Source organism: Mobula hypostoma, chromosome 2 (assembly GCF_963921235.1).
Source record: "Mobula hypostoma chromosome 2, sMobHyp1.1, whole genome shotgun sequence".
Lineage (NCBI taxonomy): Eukaryota > Metazoa > Chordata > Chondrichthyes > Myliobatiformes > Myliobatidae > Mobula > Mobula hypostoma.
This window is the reverse complement of record NC_086098.1, coordinates 210,281,701-210,299,826: the sequence shown is the minus strand read 5'-3', so window position 1 is coordinate 210,299,826 and position 18,126 is coordinate 210,281,701. Positions and strand designations below refer to the sequence as shown.

General features: G+C 41.7%; 2 protein-coding genes across 2 annotated transcripts in view; both read left to right on the top strand.

Annotated features, from left to right (window-relative positions):
• Nucleotides 1–9,837, top strand: part of kcng1 (potassium voltage-gated channel, subfamily G, member 1) — a 26,251-nt gene extending 16,414 nt beyond the window's left edge. Inside the window, exon 3 of the mRNA XM_063041475.1 lies at nucleotides 9,057–9,837. Within this exon, the coding sequence (XP_062897545.1) occupies nucleotides 9,057–9,767 (711 nt within the window). The 3' untranslated portion in view covers nucleotides 9,768–9,837. The remainder of the gene's footprint in view (nucleotides 1–9,056) is intronic.
• Nucleotides 9,160–18,126, top strand: LOC134342847 (uncharacterized). Its single transcript, XM_063041474.1, has 2 exons — nucleotides 9,160–9,293; nucleotides 16,004–18,126. Exon 2 carries the CDS (start codon nucleotides 16,173–16,175, stop codon nucleotides 18,096–18,098), a length of 1,926 nt encoding a protein of 641 aa, XP_062897544.1. The 5' UTR covers nucleotides 9,160–9,293; nucleotides 16,004–16,172; the 3' UTR covers nucleotides 18,099–18,126.

Here is an 18,126-nt window from a genome sequence, read left to right as displayed (position 1 = left end):
ATTCCACGTATCATCTCCCAGCTTCTCACTTCACACACCCTCCCCCACCCACCCATCTTCCTCCTCACCTATCTACTTCTAACTTGTACTCCTTCTCTTCCCGCCCCACCCCCAAACTTTTTTATTCTGGCTTTGTCCTCCTTTCTTTCCGGTCCTGATGAAGGGCCTTGAACCATATTGTCAACTCTTTATTTCTGATGAATTCCTGCAGTATTCTGTGTGTGTTACTCTGCATTTCCAGCATCTATAAAGTATTTCCTGTTTGTATTTCCTCCAATTATTTCAAGTTTCAAAATTAGTTTCTTGGCATTCATGGTATAATCATTTTGTAACAATTGGTCGCACTAATTGTCTGAGCTGTTGCAAACACCAGAGGATATATACTGGCCAACATCATTTACTTGCTGATGTCTCTCAGGAAACACCATGCAGAAGGGCTTAGCATGGGTAAGATGAAAACCTAATCACATTATATTGGTAGCATAGACCACTGGCCTGCTACAAAGTTCCTGCATTCAGCATTCTCTGGCGGTCTCAGTAAATAGAGTTTTAACAGTCCTAATGATATATGTTATACGACTGCCAAATGAAGAATAGTATTTCATGTAGTGAGCAGGTAAATGAAAAGAAAAAGGAAGCTTAACTTAAGCAAGTGGAATGGAGAAACCAAACTTAAGTGTCCTTTCCTGCTCAGATTCCTCCCCTCCCATAGAAAATTTGTTTGAGAAATGGCAACCTTGATTTCTGATTCACAGACTGTCCAGTACCATAGTCTGCCTCTATCACAAAGCCTTCTGCTTGAAAACAATTCAATTTAATTTAAAAGTAAGAACTATCAAAAATAATTATTCCAGCGAACATTTGAGTTCTGCCAGATGGAGTCAGAATGTGAGGGGAATTGGTGGAGGGGTGTAGTGAGAGGAGTTGGGGGTGAGTGGTGTTAGGACAATAAGGGGTATGGGTGTCAGGAGGAATTTTTGTCTGGGGGGAGGCAAGTCAGGGAGGAAGTGCAAATGTTAACTCTTTGCTCTACTGCATTTCCAAGGTGCTTATGGAACATAGAACATAGAAATCTATAGCACATTACAAGCCCTTCAGCCCACCAGGTTTGTGCCAACCATGTAACCTCCTCTAGAAACTGCTTAGAATTTCCCTATTTTTCTAAGCTCCATGTACCTATCTAAGAGTCTCTTAAAAGACCCTATTGTATCCGCCTCTATCACCTTCGCTAGCAGTGCATTCCACGCACCCACCACTCTCTGTGTGGAAAAACTTACCTCTGACATCCCCCTTGTACCTATTTCCAAGCAATGTAAAACTATAACCCCTCATGTTAGCCATTTCAGCCCTGGGAAAAAGCCTCTGGCTATCCACACGATCAATGCCTCTCATCATCTTATACATGTCCATCAGGTCACCTCTCATCCACCGTCCCTCCAAGGAGAAAAGGCCAAGTTCAATCAACCTATTCGCATAAGACACGCTCTCCATTCCAGGCAACATCCTTGTAAATCTCCTCTGCACTCTCTATAGTATCCACATCCTTCCTGTAGTGAGGTGACCAGAACTGAACACATAACTCCAAGTGCAGTCTGACCAAGGTCTTCTATATCTGTAATTTACCTCATGGCTTGAACTCAATCCCATGGCTGATGAATACCAACACACCTTACACCTTCTTAACAACACTGACAACGTCCCTCTCCAACACTATGGTAGAGGAGATAGAGTTTTGATCACTACCTCCAAAATGCTCTCCTGAGAGATCTGACATCTGACCAGGTTCATTTCCCAATACCAGATCAAGTACAGCCTCTCCTCTAGTTGGCTTATCTACATATTGTGTCAGGAAACCTTCCTGAACACACCTAACAAACTCCACCCCATCTAAGCCCCTTGCTCTGGGGAGATGCCAGTCAACATCAGGAAGGTTAAGATCTCCCATCACAACAACCTTATTATTGTTGCACCATTCCAGAATCTGCCTCTCTATCTGCTCGTCAACATCCCTGTTGCTATTGGGAGGATCTATAAAAAAAACACCTAGTAGAGTTATTGCCCCCTTCCTGTTTCTGACTTCAACCCACACTGACTCAGTCGATAATCTCTCCATGACTTCTCCTTTTCTGCAGCCGTGACATTATCCCTGATTAGCAATGTCACTCCCCCACCTGTTTTGCCTCCTCCCTGTCCTTTTTGAAACATCTGAAGCCTGGCACACTCAGCAACCATTCTTGCCCCTGAGACATCCAAGTCTCTGTAATGGCCACAGTGTCATAGTTCCACGTTCTGTTCATCCACCTTGTTTATGATACCCCTTGCATTAAAATAGACCATCTTGCTGAGTGCATCTTTGCTATATCATCTGTCTATCCTTCCTCACAAACTCTCTACAATCTGTCTCCACTCATGCACCAACCACCCCATCCTCTACCTCTTCACTTCAGTTCCCACCCCCCTGAAAACCTAGCTTAAACCCTCCCCAATAGCATTAACAAACCATCCCATCAGGATATTGGTCCCCCTCGGATTCAAGTGCAATTAGTCCTTTGTATACAGGTCACATGTGCCCCAGGAGAGGTTCCAATAATCCAGAAATCTGAATCCCTGCCCCCTTTTCCAATCCTTCAGCCACACATTTATCCGCCACCTCATCCTATTCCTATACGCACTGTCACATGGCATAGGCAGCAATCCCAAGATTACTACCTTTGAGGTCCTGTTTCTCAGATTCCTTTCTAAATCCCTGTATTTTGTTTTTAGGACCTCCTCCATTTTTCTACCTGTCATTGGTACCAATATGTACCACGACCTCTGGTTGCTCACCCTCCCATTTCAGGATATTGTCAACGCATTCAGAAACATTGCTGCTGCCATCCTCTTCTGTTCCCTACCCTTCTGAACCACAGGGCCAGACCCAGTGCCAGAGGCACAGCCACTGTTGCTTCCCCCAGGTAAGTCATTCCCCCTCCCCAACAGTACTCAAAATGGAGTACTTATTGTTAAGGGGGCAGCCTGAAGGGTGACACTCTCCCTTCCCTCTCCTGACAGTCACCCACTTATCTGTTTCCTGTGACTACTTGCCTGTAGCTCCTATCGATCACCTCCTCCAGCTGCAGCTCCAGTTCCCTAATCCAGTCTCTAAAGAGTTGTAGCTCAATGCACCTGGTGCAGATGTAGCCAAGTCTCCCAATATCCCACATCTGACACCCAGAGCAGAAAACTGGCCTTGCAATCATACCCACTATTCCTAAGTTAAAGTGAAAAAGAGATATGAAAGTACCTTGCCTCCTTACCTCGCCCAGGCCCATCCTTACCAAAGCCCTACTACTCTGACTCACTCAACTCCGACAACTGCTCCACTAGGCAATGTTTCCCTTTTATACTGGTATCTTCTCAGTGGCCTTGCACAATGACGAGCTACTGCTTCGGCACACTTCTCACAATAGAATCTTCCCTGGTGTCCTGTGGTTGCTAGAAAGTAGCTCACCATCTATGGAGGGACCAGTAGATGGACCTGCCAAATGACCTTGTACCACTACAACTATAGTAGCACCATCAAAAAATATTGGTGATCTGATTCAGAAGAAACATGCAAATTGCTGTGATAGGCTACAAGCCCCCTTTGCATGTTATAATCTTAAGTGATGTAAGGTTGACATTAGGTGCCCACAGTTAACATTTGGCATTGACCTGGGTTTCGACAGGAGCATTCATTTTTGGTGGTACAAACCTTTGAATTGGGATTAAGCAGATTCTGTGTTTGGTAACACCAGAGGGATAGGCCGCCATCATGATCAAATTCACTGATGTGTGAATAGAGTTGGCTCTGTATGCATGGATGGGTTCCCATCTTTGCACAAAATCCTGTGCCAAGTTGATGTTATGCTCTTCTGTGCTTATTGACACTGAACTCTGCCTTTCTGGTTGGTTTCGCAATGTACCAGTACACATCATTCCACCTGCCAAATTCTTTCAAAGGGTCCTCCGTTGTAGCCCTTACCTAAATCCTCGGAGCATAGTGCATGTGGCTACTCTCCAGTAATCTTTTAGCTGTGCTACCTTTGACTTCTTTTCCCCTCTGCACATTTCATGATGTACAGTCACTACCCAAGTGCTGTCTTCTACATTGTGCATGATGTCAGAATCTGAGTGAGGAGCAGCAAATGTGAAATTGAGCATACCCTCATCCCTCACTGCTCTTGTATCACTTCATCATGTTTTATTGCTCAAATATCTAAAAGCAGAAAGACCTGAGGGCAAGAATATGTATGGGAAGGGTTGGGATGTAGATGCTTACATTATTGCCAGTTTATGAAGCAAAAGAGATGCTGGGGTGAGGAGGAGATAAGACTGTAAGACATACTGGGATGTGAGGAGGAGGATTTAGTGTAGTATATTCTCTTGCTCAGTAATTACCAGCCATGTTGTCTCTGGCACCCAATCACTTAGAGAGGGAGGTATGTTATCGAATGTCACACATTCTGGGCACACATTTGAAAAACTAGCAGTGGGTCCAAGCTGTGAGATACAGTATGGCTGAGAGTAAAGCAGAAGTCTGAAATGCTGGAAACCTGAAATTAAGCGAGAATCCTTTGGAAATGCTCAGTCTGTCAAGTCGGAATGGTTAATTTTACAATCAATGACCCTTCATCAGTACTGGGAAAAGTTAGAGAAAAGATGTCAATTTGCTTTAACTTGACGAGGAGGAGAAAACAGAAGGAAAGGTATGTAATAGTATAAATTATAGGAGAGATTGAATGATGGAAGAGCTAAGAGATGATAGGGAGCGACAGTGGCCAAGTAAAGGAATGAAAGCAAATGGATACAGATGAGACACTTGTAGCTCAGTAGTGAATTGATCAGCACCCAAAACTAATGATGCAGTCGGCAGCATATAGAATTTGAAGATGCATTCAGTGACAATTCAAGGTCATGGAACTTCATATGGCATTACCTCTTGGTCCTCGAAGTTGGACTCGTACCATTGATCTCCGAATCTATTGGATTTGCCTCAGAAGTCACTCCATGCCAGCGCCCTCTGAGCCCAGCATTCTGCACTTGTAGCCTCTATTTGTCCTAACCAGGGACCTGAAAACTTGGGGCACACTCTTTTCAATAATATGTCAATTTTCATTGTTTTGAGGTAGCCACTTATTGTGTCCCTGCTGATGCACCTAACCCATCCCCAATGTGATATGCCATGAATGCATATCAAAACTATTCCAATCAGAGGGCAGCGCAAAGTTTTGTACAACAGGTTCAGATTAATTAGTGAACATAATCACTCTGCACATTTTAAAGGGTGTCAGCTTCAGTCGTATATGAGTTTCCACCGCTCCTTCATCCACACTAACAGTTTTTACTGAGGCATCTGTTGCCTTGGAAATCATCCCTTAAAGCTCCAGACCTGCTATATATTGGTATCAGTGCATTCATTGGAATGGATTGCAGAAGCAGTACTGACAACACTACAACCAGGGTCACATTTCTAGGCATCCGACTTCTCTCAGTACCATCCTCAATTTACTTGTTTTTCTTAAACATCTGTCACTTGACATATTTAGGGTCTAGTCATTCTACAAAATATCATTTTAGTGCAATTTATAATTCCAGATCACTCTTATTTCCAGCTCACTTATATTTTGCTCTCCATGTGGATTGTCTTGTCTCTTTCTCATAGTTTGTATTGGAATATGCAATGCCATGTCCCAGCTATACATTGAAATTAGCGATGCATACATTTGCTGAATTGTCTTGTATGACATCATCTGATTTATGATAATAATTACATCACTATGTCCTGTCAGGATCCAGAGAAGTTGTTGAGAGAATTAGTTAATTTTGCAATTAATTAACCATGTCAATCAAAATCATAAGATAACTTTTTTCAAATCACAACCAAAATACTTAGTATTTGGAAACAAGTAGTAAATGAAATTAAATAAATCAGAGACTACAAAGTTATTTCAGACACTTGGAAATTTGATATTTCAGAGCTGAAACCAGTACCAGACATTGATATGATAAAGTAAGGCTGGAATATGCTGCAATGACAAGAGAGGTATCATCCCTCATTGCTTCAACCCAGGCATGAATTGGCTGTGCATGAGGACCAAAGAAAATTACTCTCTGGGCTTCACCAGATCAAATCAGCCAAAATGCATGGCACCTGGGAGTCGTCCAGAAATGGGGGAGGTGATTAAGGAGGGTGACTCATCCTGGGACTGCTACCCAGCCCCCTAACCTTATCTGCCAGGTAAACTGTCTTAGTTTGAATTGACAAGTGCAACACCAGAATTTTTAAGCAACACACACAAAAAATGCTGGTGAACGCAGCAGGCCAGGCAGCATCTATAGGAAGAGATACAGTCGACATTTCGGGCCGAGACCCTTCGTCAGGACTAACTGAAAGAAAGGATAGTAAGAGATTTGAAAGTGGGAGGGGGAGAGGGAGATCCGAAATGATAGGAGAAGCCAGGAGGGGGAGGGATAGAGCTAAGAGCTGGAAAGTTGATTGGCAAAAGGGATACGAGGCTGGAGAAGGGAGAGAATCATGGGATGGAAGGCCTGGGGAGAAAGAAAGGGGGGGGAGCCCAGAGGATGGGCAAGGAGTTGTAGTGAGAGGTTCAGAGGGAGAAAAAAGAGTGAGGAAAAAAAGGGGGGAAAATCATAATAATAATAAATAAATAAGGGATAATTATAAATAAATAATGGCGCTCTGTCCGCCAGAGAAAGCAGTATCTCCCAGTGGCCACACATTTTAATTCCACATCCCATTCCCATTCTGATATGTCTATCCACAGCCTCCTTTACTGTCAAGATGAAGCCACACTCAGGTTGGAGGAACAACACCTTATATTCTGTCTGGGTAACCTCCAACCTGATGGCATGAACATTGACTTCTCCAACTCCCGTTAATGCCCCTCCTCCCATTCGTACCCCATCCATTATTTATTTACTTTTTATTATTATGATGATTTTTTTTCTCTCTTTTTTCTCCCTCTGTCCCACTCACTATAACTCCTTGCCCATCCTCTGGGCTCTCCCCCCTTTCTTTCTTCCTAGGCCTCCTGTCCCATGATCCTCTCTCTTCTCCAGCCTGGTATCCTTTTTGCCAATCAACTTTCCAGCTCTTTATCCCCCTCCCCCTCCTGTCATCCCTATTATTTCGGATCTCCCCCTCCCACTCCCACTTTCAAATCTCTTACTATCTCTTCTTTCAGTTAGTCCTGACGAAGGGTCTCAGCCCTAAACGTCAACTGTACCTTTTCCTATAGATGCTGCCTGGTCTGCTGCGTTCACCAGCAGTTTTTCCAGCTTGAGTTTCCAGCATCCGCAGATCTCCTCGTGTTTACCAGAATTTTTATTTCCTTGCTGTAGGACTCTACAGCAAGGAAACAGGTCCTTTGGTCCCACTGCTAAATGCCAATGAAGGTCCCCATCAGGCCAATCCCACTTGCTCACTTTTGACACATATCCCTCAAAACCTTTCCAATCTATGTACTTCTCCAAGTAACTTGTAAATGTTTGGGTGCATCTGTCTCAAGCACTTCCTCTGGGAGCTCACTCCACGTACTGACCACTGTCTGGGTGAAAATATTGCCCCTTAGATTTCTTTTAAATGCCTTTCCTCTCACCTTAAACCTATAACCTGTAGTTCATGATTCTCCAGTCCTGTGTATGTTCACCTTGTACAGTATATGCCCCTCATAACTTTATACATCTTTTTAAAATCACCCCTGATTCTCCCACAATCCAGTGAGAAAAGACCCAACCTGCTCAGCCTCTCTCCATAACTCTATCCCTCAAATCCCAGCAATATCCTTTTAGATCTTCTTTGCACTCTTTCCAGCTTTTTTTCTTCTTTGATGCTTTTATACTCCTAGAGGTGACTCACTTGGCGGTTTGTGGTAATTTAAAATACAGCTCTCTGTATTCTTATGTGATCGTGAGGCCTTTCTATCATTGGCGCCTACCTGCGTGTTTTGTTTTGCATTAGAGTCTGCAGTTGTCCACCGGGACACAGCTGTATTTGCATATTACTGTTAAATTTTGAAATTTGCTTTCACTGAAATTGTGGCAAGTTTCAGAAGTGAGATGTAAAGCTCACTCAGAATATTAAATCTGAGACCAACTTCAACTACCTATTGTCAAAAATCACAGGAGACTGTATAGTACAATAAAATCACTTATGACCTCTCATGGTAATATATTTCCAGTTACAATTTAATAGTGTTTCTGTGCCTTTAATAATAGTTGATTTAGATTTCATTCAATATATTACCATATCTCAAATTAACGGTGTAACAACTACAACCTACAACACATTTTCTTCGTAGCTGACACACAATGCTTTCGTTTTCACTGCTATCTTCAACTGCCTCGGCCTCTCTGCAGAAAAAGGAAACTTCTTGATATTGTCATGAAGATTGTGAAGGTGACTGTTTATCCCTTAATTTTTCATGACTGACTATCAATTGCTTGCTGGGCATCTACATTCACAGACAGATTAATAGGTTAAAAAAACAATGTTTCCAGTTCTCTGAATTTATTCTGGTTGAAATTTTGAATGATAATCTTAAAGAATTTTCAAAGATATAGGACTTATCTTTGTAAATTTGGCTGGAATTTCATCATAATTTCAGTGACAGGTTTCTGTCTCATCAATTCGTTTGGTTTTCTCCACTAAATAAAATATATGGCACCTCTGTATGATTTGTAATTACAGTTGCAGAAATATTTTACAACAGGGATCATAAGTTGATGCATTCTCATACTAAAATTATGCAATTTGTACTGCCTATCAGTTTAAACAAATGAGTTACTATAATAAAATCCTATTAGTCCAAACTGTGAAAAAATAAAGGATCAATCCTATTGTTTGGAGCATATTGACATACCTCACTAGGAATAAATCTGATAGTGAGATTTGCAAACTATTTAGAGCACCATACATTAAGCTAGACTGAGTCTGTTAAAAGAGATACTGTTTATTGAAATATAGAAATAGTGGAAATTTACTCACAGATTTATTTAATATTTTTTATCTCCAGGGTATATGCTCCCAGAAGTGTTACAACATTTTCATCGTGGAAACTGTATGTGTAGGTTGGTTTTCTGTAGAGTTTGTGTTACGTTTCATTCAGGCCCGCAGCAAATTTGTTTTCCTAAGGACTCCTCTGAATATCATTGACATCGTAGCTATCTTACCCTATTACATTACGCTCCTGGTGGACACCACTTCGATGGAGAATGGAAAACCTGGAGGAGGAAGCAGTTACCTTGACAAGGTGGGGCTGGTTCTGCGAGTCCTACGTGCCTTAAGGATTTTGTATGTCATGCGCCTTGCCAGGCACTCCTTGGGACTACAGACTCTGGGACTAACAGCTCGCAGGTGCACTCGTGAATTTGGTCTACTCCTTTTGTTCTTGTGTGTGGCCATTGCGCTTTTCGCTCCATTGCTATACCTTATTGAAAATGAAATGGCTAGCTCTCAGGAGTTCACAAGTATACCAGCATGTTACTGGTGGGCAGTAATCACCATGACAACTGTGGGCTATGGAGACATGGTGCCACGAAGTATCCCAGGTCAAGTGGTGGCTCTAAGCAGCATTTTAAGTGGCATTCTTCTCATGGCCTTCCCTGTAACCTCCATATTTCACACTTTCTCTCGCTCATATGTGGAGTTAAAGCAAGAACAGCAAAGAGATCAAAGGAGATTACACATCATGGTTAAATCTAAATCACAGATAAATAACATATGATGATAAACTGAAAGTATATTTCTTAGTCACTCTTCAGATCCCAGATAAGTTATTGTTTTGAGTTGAGCAGCAGATATTAGAGACAATCTTCATTTCTAAAACATTGCATAATTGTGTTTTGCATAGAAAAAGATATTTCAAAAGCAGTTTGATAGAGAAGTAGCTTTCAGGTTGTGATTATTTTTTGAAAATCTAGATACTACCCATATTTAAATGTGCATTATAACTATACATTATTATACCCAATAGAGGCTGGTTGGAGTTATCAGCAACATAATGTGATATGTGGTCAACAGAAATCTTGAATTTCAGTAAAATTTTGAGTGAAAGTGATAGTTATTTTTACAGCACTAGATATTACACTGAGCCAACTTAAGATTTATTATGGTTAGCTATACAATGGATAATTTTAAAAAAGTGCTGGAAACACTCAGCAGGTCAGGCAGCATCAGATGAAAGAGAGAGTTTCAGGTGTGCAAGGAAAGAAAGAAAAAAAGTTATAATTTGCAGAATTGGTAAGAGGGAGATTGACATGACAAAGGCAATATCAAGGACAGGTTGCCATGAGAATGAATTGTAGAAGTCATCTGATCAAATGGGTTAATGAGGTCATACAGAGAAATAAACATGGGACAAAAGCTATGAAATGGGGGATGGTCGAATGCGAGAGCCCAAACAAAGGATGTTCAAATTGAAATGCTAAATCTGTTTCTTGTTCTGCTGATACTGCCGTACTTCCTGAGCTTTCCCAGCACTTCATTTCTCTTTCAGAGTTCCAGTACTAGCAGTATTTTTTTACTTATAATGGAGAATAAATGTAATATTCTTAAACAAGTCACATGAAATCCCATCAAAATAAACAAGTAACCATGTACAACTATCCTACATAAATATGCTATCTAATAGAAATGTTTTCCATTTGACCTCCCATTAGAAGATTTCTTTTAAGATTTAAAACTCTTTATCTTCCCAAGCACATTTTTGTCATATAATTGGTAAAAGTTAATTACATAATTATATTTAATTTATTACATAATAAATTAAAATGAAACTCAAATATTAACAATAAATGCTGGAAACACTTGAAGAGTTAATATTTTAGATTGATTATCCTTCAATAAAACAAGAAAAGGTTAGAAATGAAATATGTTTTAATTTTCAGTGTAGAGGAGGGGTGGGGAGTACTAAGTGAACATCTGTGCTCGGCCCTAACATAAGAAATTGGTTGTGGTGCTGTTAGAGCTATGAAGGTGAAGCTGAATGGGAGCGAGATGCAGGAAAATGAAATAAAAGAACTGAGGAGAGAGGAAACAAAGACAATGCTGGGATTGTGAGAAACAAAATACAGCAATGACTGGAAATCTGAAATTTAATAAAAATGTTTGAAGTATGCAGCAGGTTAGGAGAAAGAAACCCCACTTTATTAATACAGGCTAACAGCTTTTCATTCTGACACAATTTGGAAAGGTTGATTATATACAGTACTGTCTTAGGCATATATATTAGCTAGGATCTCTCAGACTTTTCTATGGTATTATATATTGGTTTAAATAGAAAGGAGGTTGGGAAACAAATAAGAATACTTAACTTTGTATTAGCTCAGCAGTATTAAATGTTATTTGGTAACTGGAAAGACATAATACATATACAGTACTGTTCAAAAGTCTTAGGCACTCTAGCTATATACAATACATATGCCCAAGTCTTTTGCACAGTTCTGTAAAAGTCTTGAATTCAGTGTTCAATCATGAAGGCTGTAAACGTGCCTAGTCAGGGAATCAGATCTTATTCCTTGAGCCTGCATTGGGCTTCCATGGACCAGTATGAGAAGTCAAAGCCAGAGAACAGAGTGGCAAGCAGCTGGAAGCCTAGAGTCACCCTTGCAGACTAAATACTGGTATTCTGCAAAGCAGTCATTAAATTTGCCATTGTTCTCGCCAGTGTGAAGCAAATGTGATATACTAAATTGTAAGAAATTCTAGTGACTCATTTATTTCCTGGAAGCAATGTTTAAATCACTGGATGGTGACAGGGAAAGAGATAAAAGAGCAACTGTTGCATCTCCTGTGGTTGCTTAAGAAGATGCCAAGAGAAGGGTGATGGGTTTAGTGAAAATGGAAGAAAGAACCAGGGAGTCACACTGAGGATGGTTCCTTCAGAATGATGAAAGGGGAAGGGAGGGTGTCACAATGAAGATTCGGGAAATTATAGAGGATGATTCTTTGATTGTAGAGACCAGTGAGCTTTTGGGTGAAGACTGGGGGAATACCTATCCTTGCTCTGGTTGGAGATGGGATAAAAGCAGATAGCTGACAAACTGTAGTGCAATAGTTTAAATGGCAAATACCTTGCTTTTGACTCTGGGAGCATTTTTGAGATAGTTATCTAATTGTAATGGACCCCTGGGAATATCTTCAGACTGAGCCATTTACTTTCCATAAGCATGATTGTTTTTGCTGAACTGCATTGAAATAAATAAAAGTACAGCTAGAGAACTGTTGCAGATTGTTGCCCTGATTCAAATGAATATTGAGTTGACTCATCCTCTAAATGTTAGTGTTTTGTGGGTACATTTGATATTTACAGGATGTCTGGAACAGCCAAAGGGTAAATTGAGATTATAACAAAACCCAATATGGTAAAGATCTTTGGATGGATTCCACAGAGCACTAGTTCCACTCTTCATAGGGAGTTGGTACCATTAAAATTACTTGTGAATTTGCACCTAATGCTACTAAATTCAACAGTGTGACAATTATTAGAACCCAATTTTGTTTTAATAACAAAGTCCTGATGAATCCTCATAACACATTTGAGGCTTTAAATCAGTAGTTAAATCTCATTAAATGACCTATTCAAAAGACTATTAATGTTGATTGTTTAAAAATTCTTAATGTTTTGTTTCTTGGGATGAATATGACATTCATGCTTTCCAACCTGATTTTAATCTCAAGCTCCCTATTACAGTTGAAAGATAAAACTTTAAGGCAAATTTGACCATCCTTTTGCTATGACAATTGTGCTTGGGATTTAGCTCTGGCAAGGAATTTTGCTGTCAGTATGACATACTTGCAGCATTTAAATTGGCTCCCCTGCAAATTTTGTCAGTATACCCTCTATATCTGTCTCCATGTACTTATCTGATTTCCCTTGAATACTTCTCTGATATTTATATCAACTACTCCTTATAAAAAGGAATTATAAATTTTACCCATTGCTTAAGTAAAGCTGTTATACTTGGATTTTTATCATACTCCCAATTATGGCTTCTCCAAGACGGAACTGCTTTCTCTGCATGTACCGCATGAGATCCTTCCACAATCTTGAACACTTCCATGAGGTCACTGTTCAGTCTTTTCTATTTTGGAGAAAGTACTTCAATTTGGTGTTCTTCCCTGATTAATATTACTTCTCTAGCTGGCATTGGCTTGTAAATGAATTTTAAATCCATTTAATCCAATCTGCTGTAGCATTGATATGAAGGCAGTGGAATGCACAATCTGTTATGTAAAGAATGTGTGATGAAATAATGCTTTGCACTGAGAGCTGCATGAAACTGACACTAGCTTTCCAAATTGCATTTGAACACCGATGCTGTATTGTGCAATACTATATATAACCTGTAATCTGTTCGAGTGTACACTCATTGCTGCAGGTTTCTCTGAACTAGGAGAACATGCTCTGGATTTCATTTTAGAACATGATATTGGGAATTGATATTAAATTAGACACAATACAGAATAACTACAGTTCATGTTATGAAAAGATAATACAATGCAACATTGTGCAATAAAAGAAGTTATTGTCAAAGGGATATCTATGTTATATTTAGTGCCATAGAAGATATTTGCAAGTTTGCCAACTTTTTGTAGGAAATTCAAAATTAATTCACAGTCCTATAATCTTTATATCAATAACTCAAATATCTTTGGGTTCAAATATTTATCCATATTTTGCATTAAATGAACCCAGTATCTGTGCTATCACATATACCAACATAATCCATGCTTAAAAAGAATATTCTTCTTTTTTGACAACTTTGTATTGAAAATATCTTTCAACTATCTCTCCAGACAGTAATTAGCCTCAAATCAAAATCCTTACTAAATTTTCTCTGGCTTTCTCAATTCCATTGAAGATACTATTGGTAGCTCAGTTGTTTCATTCTACTTATAATTTCCTGTCCTTGGAACAACTGAGATGAATCTAGACTATATGCACACTGAATTAAATATCCTTTATGTAATTAATTCTCCAATCTGAGGTCAGAATCTATCATTGAATTTTACTTTTCTTTCATTTTTATATTGTGGTTCAGTTCAAGGATATTTCCATTTTCATTGGAGTTTGGTGAAATTGATATTTTTCATTATTTTGGAAAGTTCATGCAAATGAAACTCACATATTTTGTACCTGTAAAGTGCAACCAGCTTCACATTTGTAATAATAAGTGGTGAAGGTGAGCACAAATTTCACCTTAAATACATCTTCAAATGTATGTTTTAATTTATGATATTACATACCTTCTTATGTACTTTATTTAATTGCCACTATTAGTTATCCAACTTTCCAACAAACAAGTATGTCCCACAAACAGATGAGATCATTCTCTATCTACTGTATGTGGACATTTGGAAAGTCACATGCAGCATTGCTAACCAAAATGGATGAACTTAATTTTCATGATTAACAATCAATTGCACAGTGTTTTCTGTGAGGGAGTCATCACTTCCCTAGCTATAGGTTGATATAGCACTCTTTGAGGCAGCGCAATTGTCTTATTTTATTACTGGAAGTGGTCCTCTGTTCAGACAAAGTGGCATGCAGAGAGTGAGAAACATTATCCAGAATTGTCAAGATTTTCCATAGGGTCCTTTGTTCTACCGCAGCCTCCAGTGTGTCCAGTTTGACTCCTATTACAGAGCCAGCCTTTCTAATCAGTTTATAGAGTCTGTTGGCATTACCCATGTTGATGCCATTGCCCCAAAACACCATTGCATAGAAGGTTGTACTGGCAACAACAGACTGGTAGAACATATGATGGAGATGCCTGCATATTCCAAAGGACCTCAGTTTCCTCAAGAAGTAGAGAGGACTCTGAGTATGTGGATTGATTTAGTGATAGAATAATGCATGTGGGATGTCTACGCAAGTCTTATGTAGCAGCTTTGCCTATCATCCTGTTTTGACTGTTAAATTATTCTAATACCGTGACTCTTTAGTTCTTGATTCTCTGGACTGGGAAGCATCCTTTCAACACCTACCCTTTCAGGTTCCTTAAGAATTTTGTTTTGCTGAGATCATTTCTCAATCTTCCAATCTCCAAGGGAAATATAAAGTTACTCTTCTTCAGGAAATACCAGCAGATTTGCGATTTTTTTCCAGTAGGCATCCTTATTCTTAAAAATTGTGCATAATATTCCGGATTTGGTCTCATCAGGACACTCTATAATTGCAGCTGAAACTCTGAACCTAAAAATTCACCTCTGGTCAGTTGAATTTATAGCCAGAATTTATATTTTTTTTCCTGTTGTTACTTCCAGTAAAATCTGCTTTTAACCTTCCCTGAATCCTCAAACTTCACTGCAGACAGAACCACCAATCTTCCTTTCTCACCACCTGCTTTGCCCTTCACCTGATTAAAAGTATTGCCCTATTCTATGATTCAGCAAGACATCTGTTGGAGCCCATGTGAATGGAACTGACAAAAGAAAAACTGTTGATTTAGGAAATAGGAACTAAAAATAATCAACCCTGGAAATATTCAGCATGTCTGACAGTATCTGGAAAGGAATCAGACTTGACATTTCAAGTCAATGACCCTTCATGACAGTTCACTTTTTCTCCAAAGCTCTGGCTTCTATACATCACTATCTTGGCACGTGGCTCATGTAAAGATACAAGAAATATCAACTCAGGTTTTCATTTTATTTTTAACATCGGATCCTCGAACTCTCTCAGTAGTTTCATGTCTGTTGCTCCTTCCCGTGTAAACTGCAGCAACTGGATCCATATCCTACTACTCCAAGTTTGGGAGGAGATACCCTTTATTGTGAATCTCGACAGATAACACAGTGTTTGTAATTCCCAGTTATGTTCAATGGTGGAGAATACTGAAGGTGTGAATGAATTCATTGTTCAGTTGGTAATTGTGGTAAACCATGTATATATGTTGTAACTCGGTTACCTGTCTGGACACACCCCTCTGCTGACTGCTCCTGTGGCTCCTCCCACAGAATCCTGTACAAAGGTGTTCGCCTTGCCCCTCCCCCTCAGTCCGGGAGCAGACACTCACTGTGGAGGTCGTATTGTACAGCGAATAAAAACCTTTCAGTATTTTACCAAACCTCAGTCTTTTGGAGTAATTGAAGGTGCTTCAATTTTATTCGCTGTACGTTTTAAAACATGGAACAGGCCCTGAGACCAGAAAAATTAGACCTCGATCCGCAAATGCCTGATGCTGGAAACGCTTTCGAACTCTGGCTGGCCTGCTTCGAAGCGTATCTAGAGGAGATTAAAGCGACCGACTCCGTAGCAAAGCGCAGAGTTCTACTCTCCAGGGTCAGTCCACGGGTTTATTCGCTGATCAGAGACCAGCCGAACTACGACGGCGCGATGAACGCACTCAAAAGACAATACCTGCGGCTGATAAACAGCGTCTATGCTCGGCATCACTTAGCAACACGGCAACAACGGTCCGGGGAATCGAGTGCTGAGTTTGTCCGGGCCCTACAGACACTCGTGCGGGCCTGCAATTGCCAGGAGCTGACGGCGGTGCAGCATGCAGAACTCCTAGTGAGAGACACCTTCGTTATGGGGACCAGGTCAGTGTACGTGCGCCAGTGGCCGCTGGAAAAAGCCGATCTTACCCTAAGTTCGGCGATTGAGCTGGCTGATACGTTGGAGGCCGCTCTGCATAACTCCGAGGCTCTCCAGGCACGCGATCCCCCGATGGCCTCGTGGGTGCCGCAGACCCCGCAACCTGCCGGTGAATCGACCTCGGCTGCAGCCAGTCGTGAGTCCGGGAAGTGCTACTTCTGCGGACTGGAGAAGCACCCCCGGAAACGCTGCGCGGCCCGACAAGCTACCTGTTCCAGCTGCGGAAAGGGCCACTTCGCCAAGGTCTGTAAGTCAAAACCGCGAGCGGGATCGAGCAGCGCCGCGTGCGAGACGTGGGGGTCGCCATCTTCCCTGCACACTGCCACCACGTGCGAGACATGGGGGCCGCCATCTTCCCTGCCGCCATCTTCCCTGCACGCCGCCACCACGTGCGAGACATGGGGGTGGCCATCTTGGTCGGCGCCACCTCCCACCGCCTACGACCAACGGGTGCTCATGGGCCACCCCACCGCGCCGGACCAAGACAGCGACCCCACCCTGGCTTCCGTGACCCTCGACCAAAGCGCTCCCCACCAGCTCGCAAGGTCAATGATGGACATCCTGGTAGAGGGGCACAGGACAAGCTCCCTGTTTGACACAGGCAGCACGGAGAGTTTTATCCACCCGGCCACGGTGCAGCATTGTGGACTCATGATACGGCCGGTAAGTCAGAGGGTCACCATGGCCTCCGGGTCGCATACAACAGACATCCGGGGGGATTGTGTAGCGAAGCTAGTGGTGCAGGGCACAGAATATCGGGACTTTACGTTACTGGTCTTGCCCCAACTGTGTGCCCCTGTGCTGTTGGGGTTGGACTTCCAGAGCCACCTGAAAAGCGTGACAATGAAGTATGAAGTAACACTAAGTAACACTATGTTTCTATGTTTCTATGATGGGCCCCTCCCACCAATTACTGTCATAAATCCCCTGTTTTGTAGAGATATGTCACGTACCCCGCTACTGACCACACACACACACCGACCCGCACATCCCACCCAACATCATGCCAACTGCCACACTACTGACACCACTTGCGGCCTCTCCACCCTCAGGATCCCTCCCCCACCGCTGTTCGCCAACCTGACCCCCGACTGTAAACCCGTGGCAACTAAAAGCAGGAGGTACAGCGCGGGGGACAGAGCTTTCACTAAGTCGGAGGTGCAGCGGCTGCTCAGGGAGGGGGTCATTGAGGCAAGCACAAGTCCTTGGAGGGCACAGGTGGTGGTTGTTCAGAACGGGGAGAAGAATAGGATGGTCGTGGACTATAGCCAGATCATCAATAGGTTCACGCAGCTCGACGCGTACCCTCTACCCTGCATTGCAGATATGGTCAATCAGATAGCACAGTACAAGGTGTACTCGACCATAGACCTAAAATCCGCTTACCATCAGCTCCCCATCCGCCGGGAGGACCGCCCTTACACTGCCTTCGAGGCGGACGGCAGGCTTTAGCAATTCCTGCGCATCCCCTTTGGTATCA

Coding starts and splice junctions, on each gene's coding strand:
- LOC134342847 (XM_063041474.1), top strand. CDS start 16,173: ATGGAACAGGCCCTGAGACCAGAAAAATTAGACCTCGATCCGCAAATG.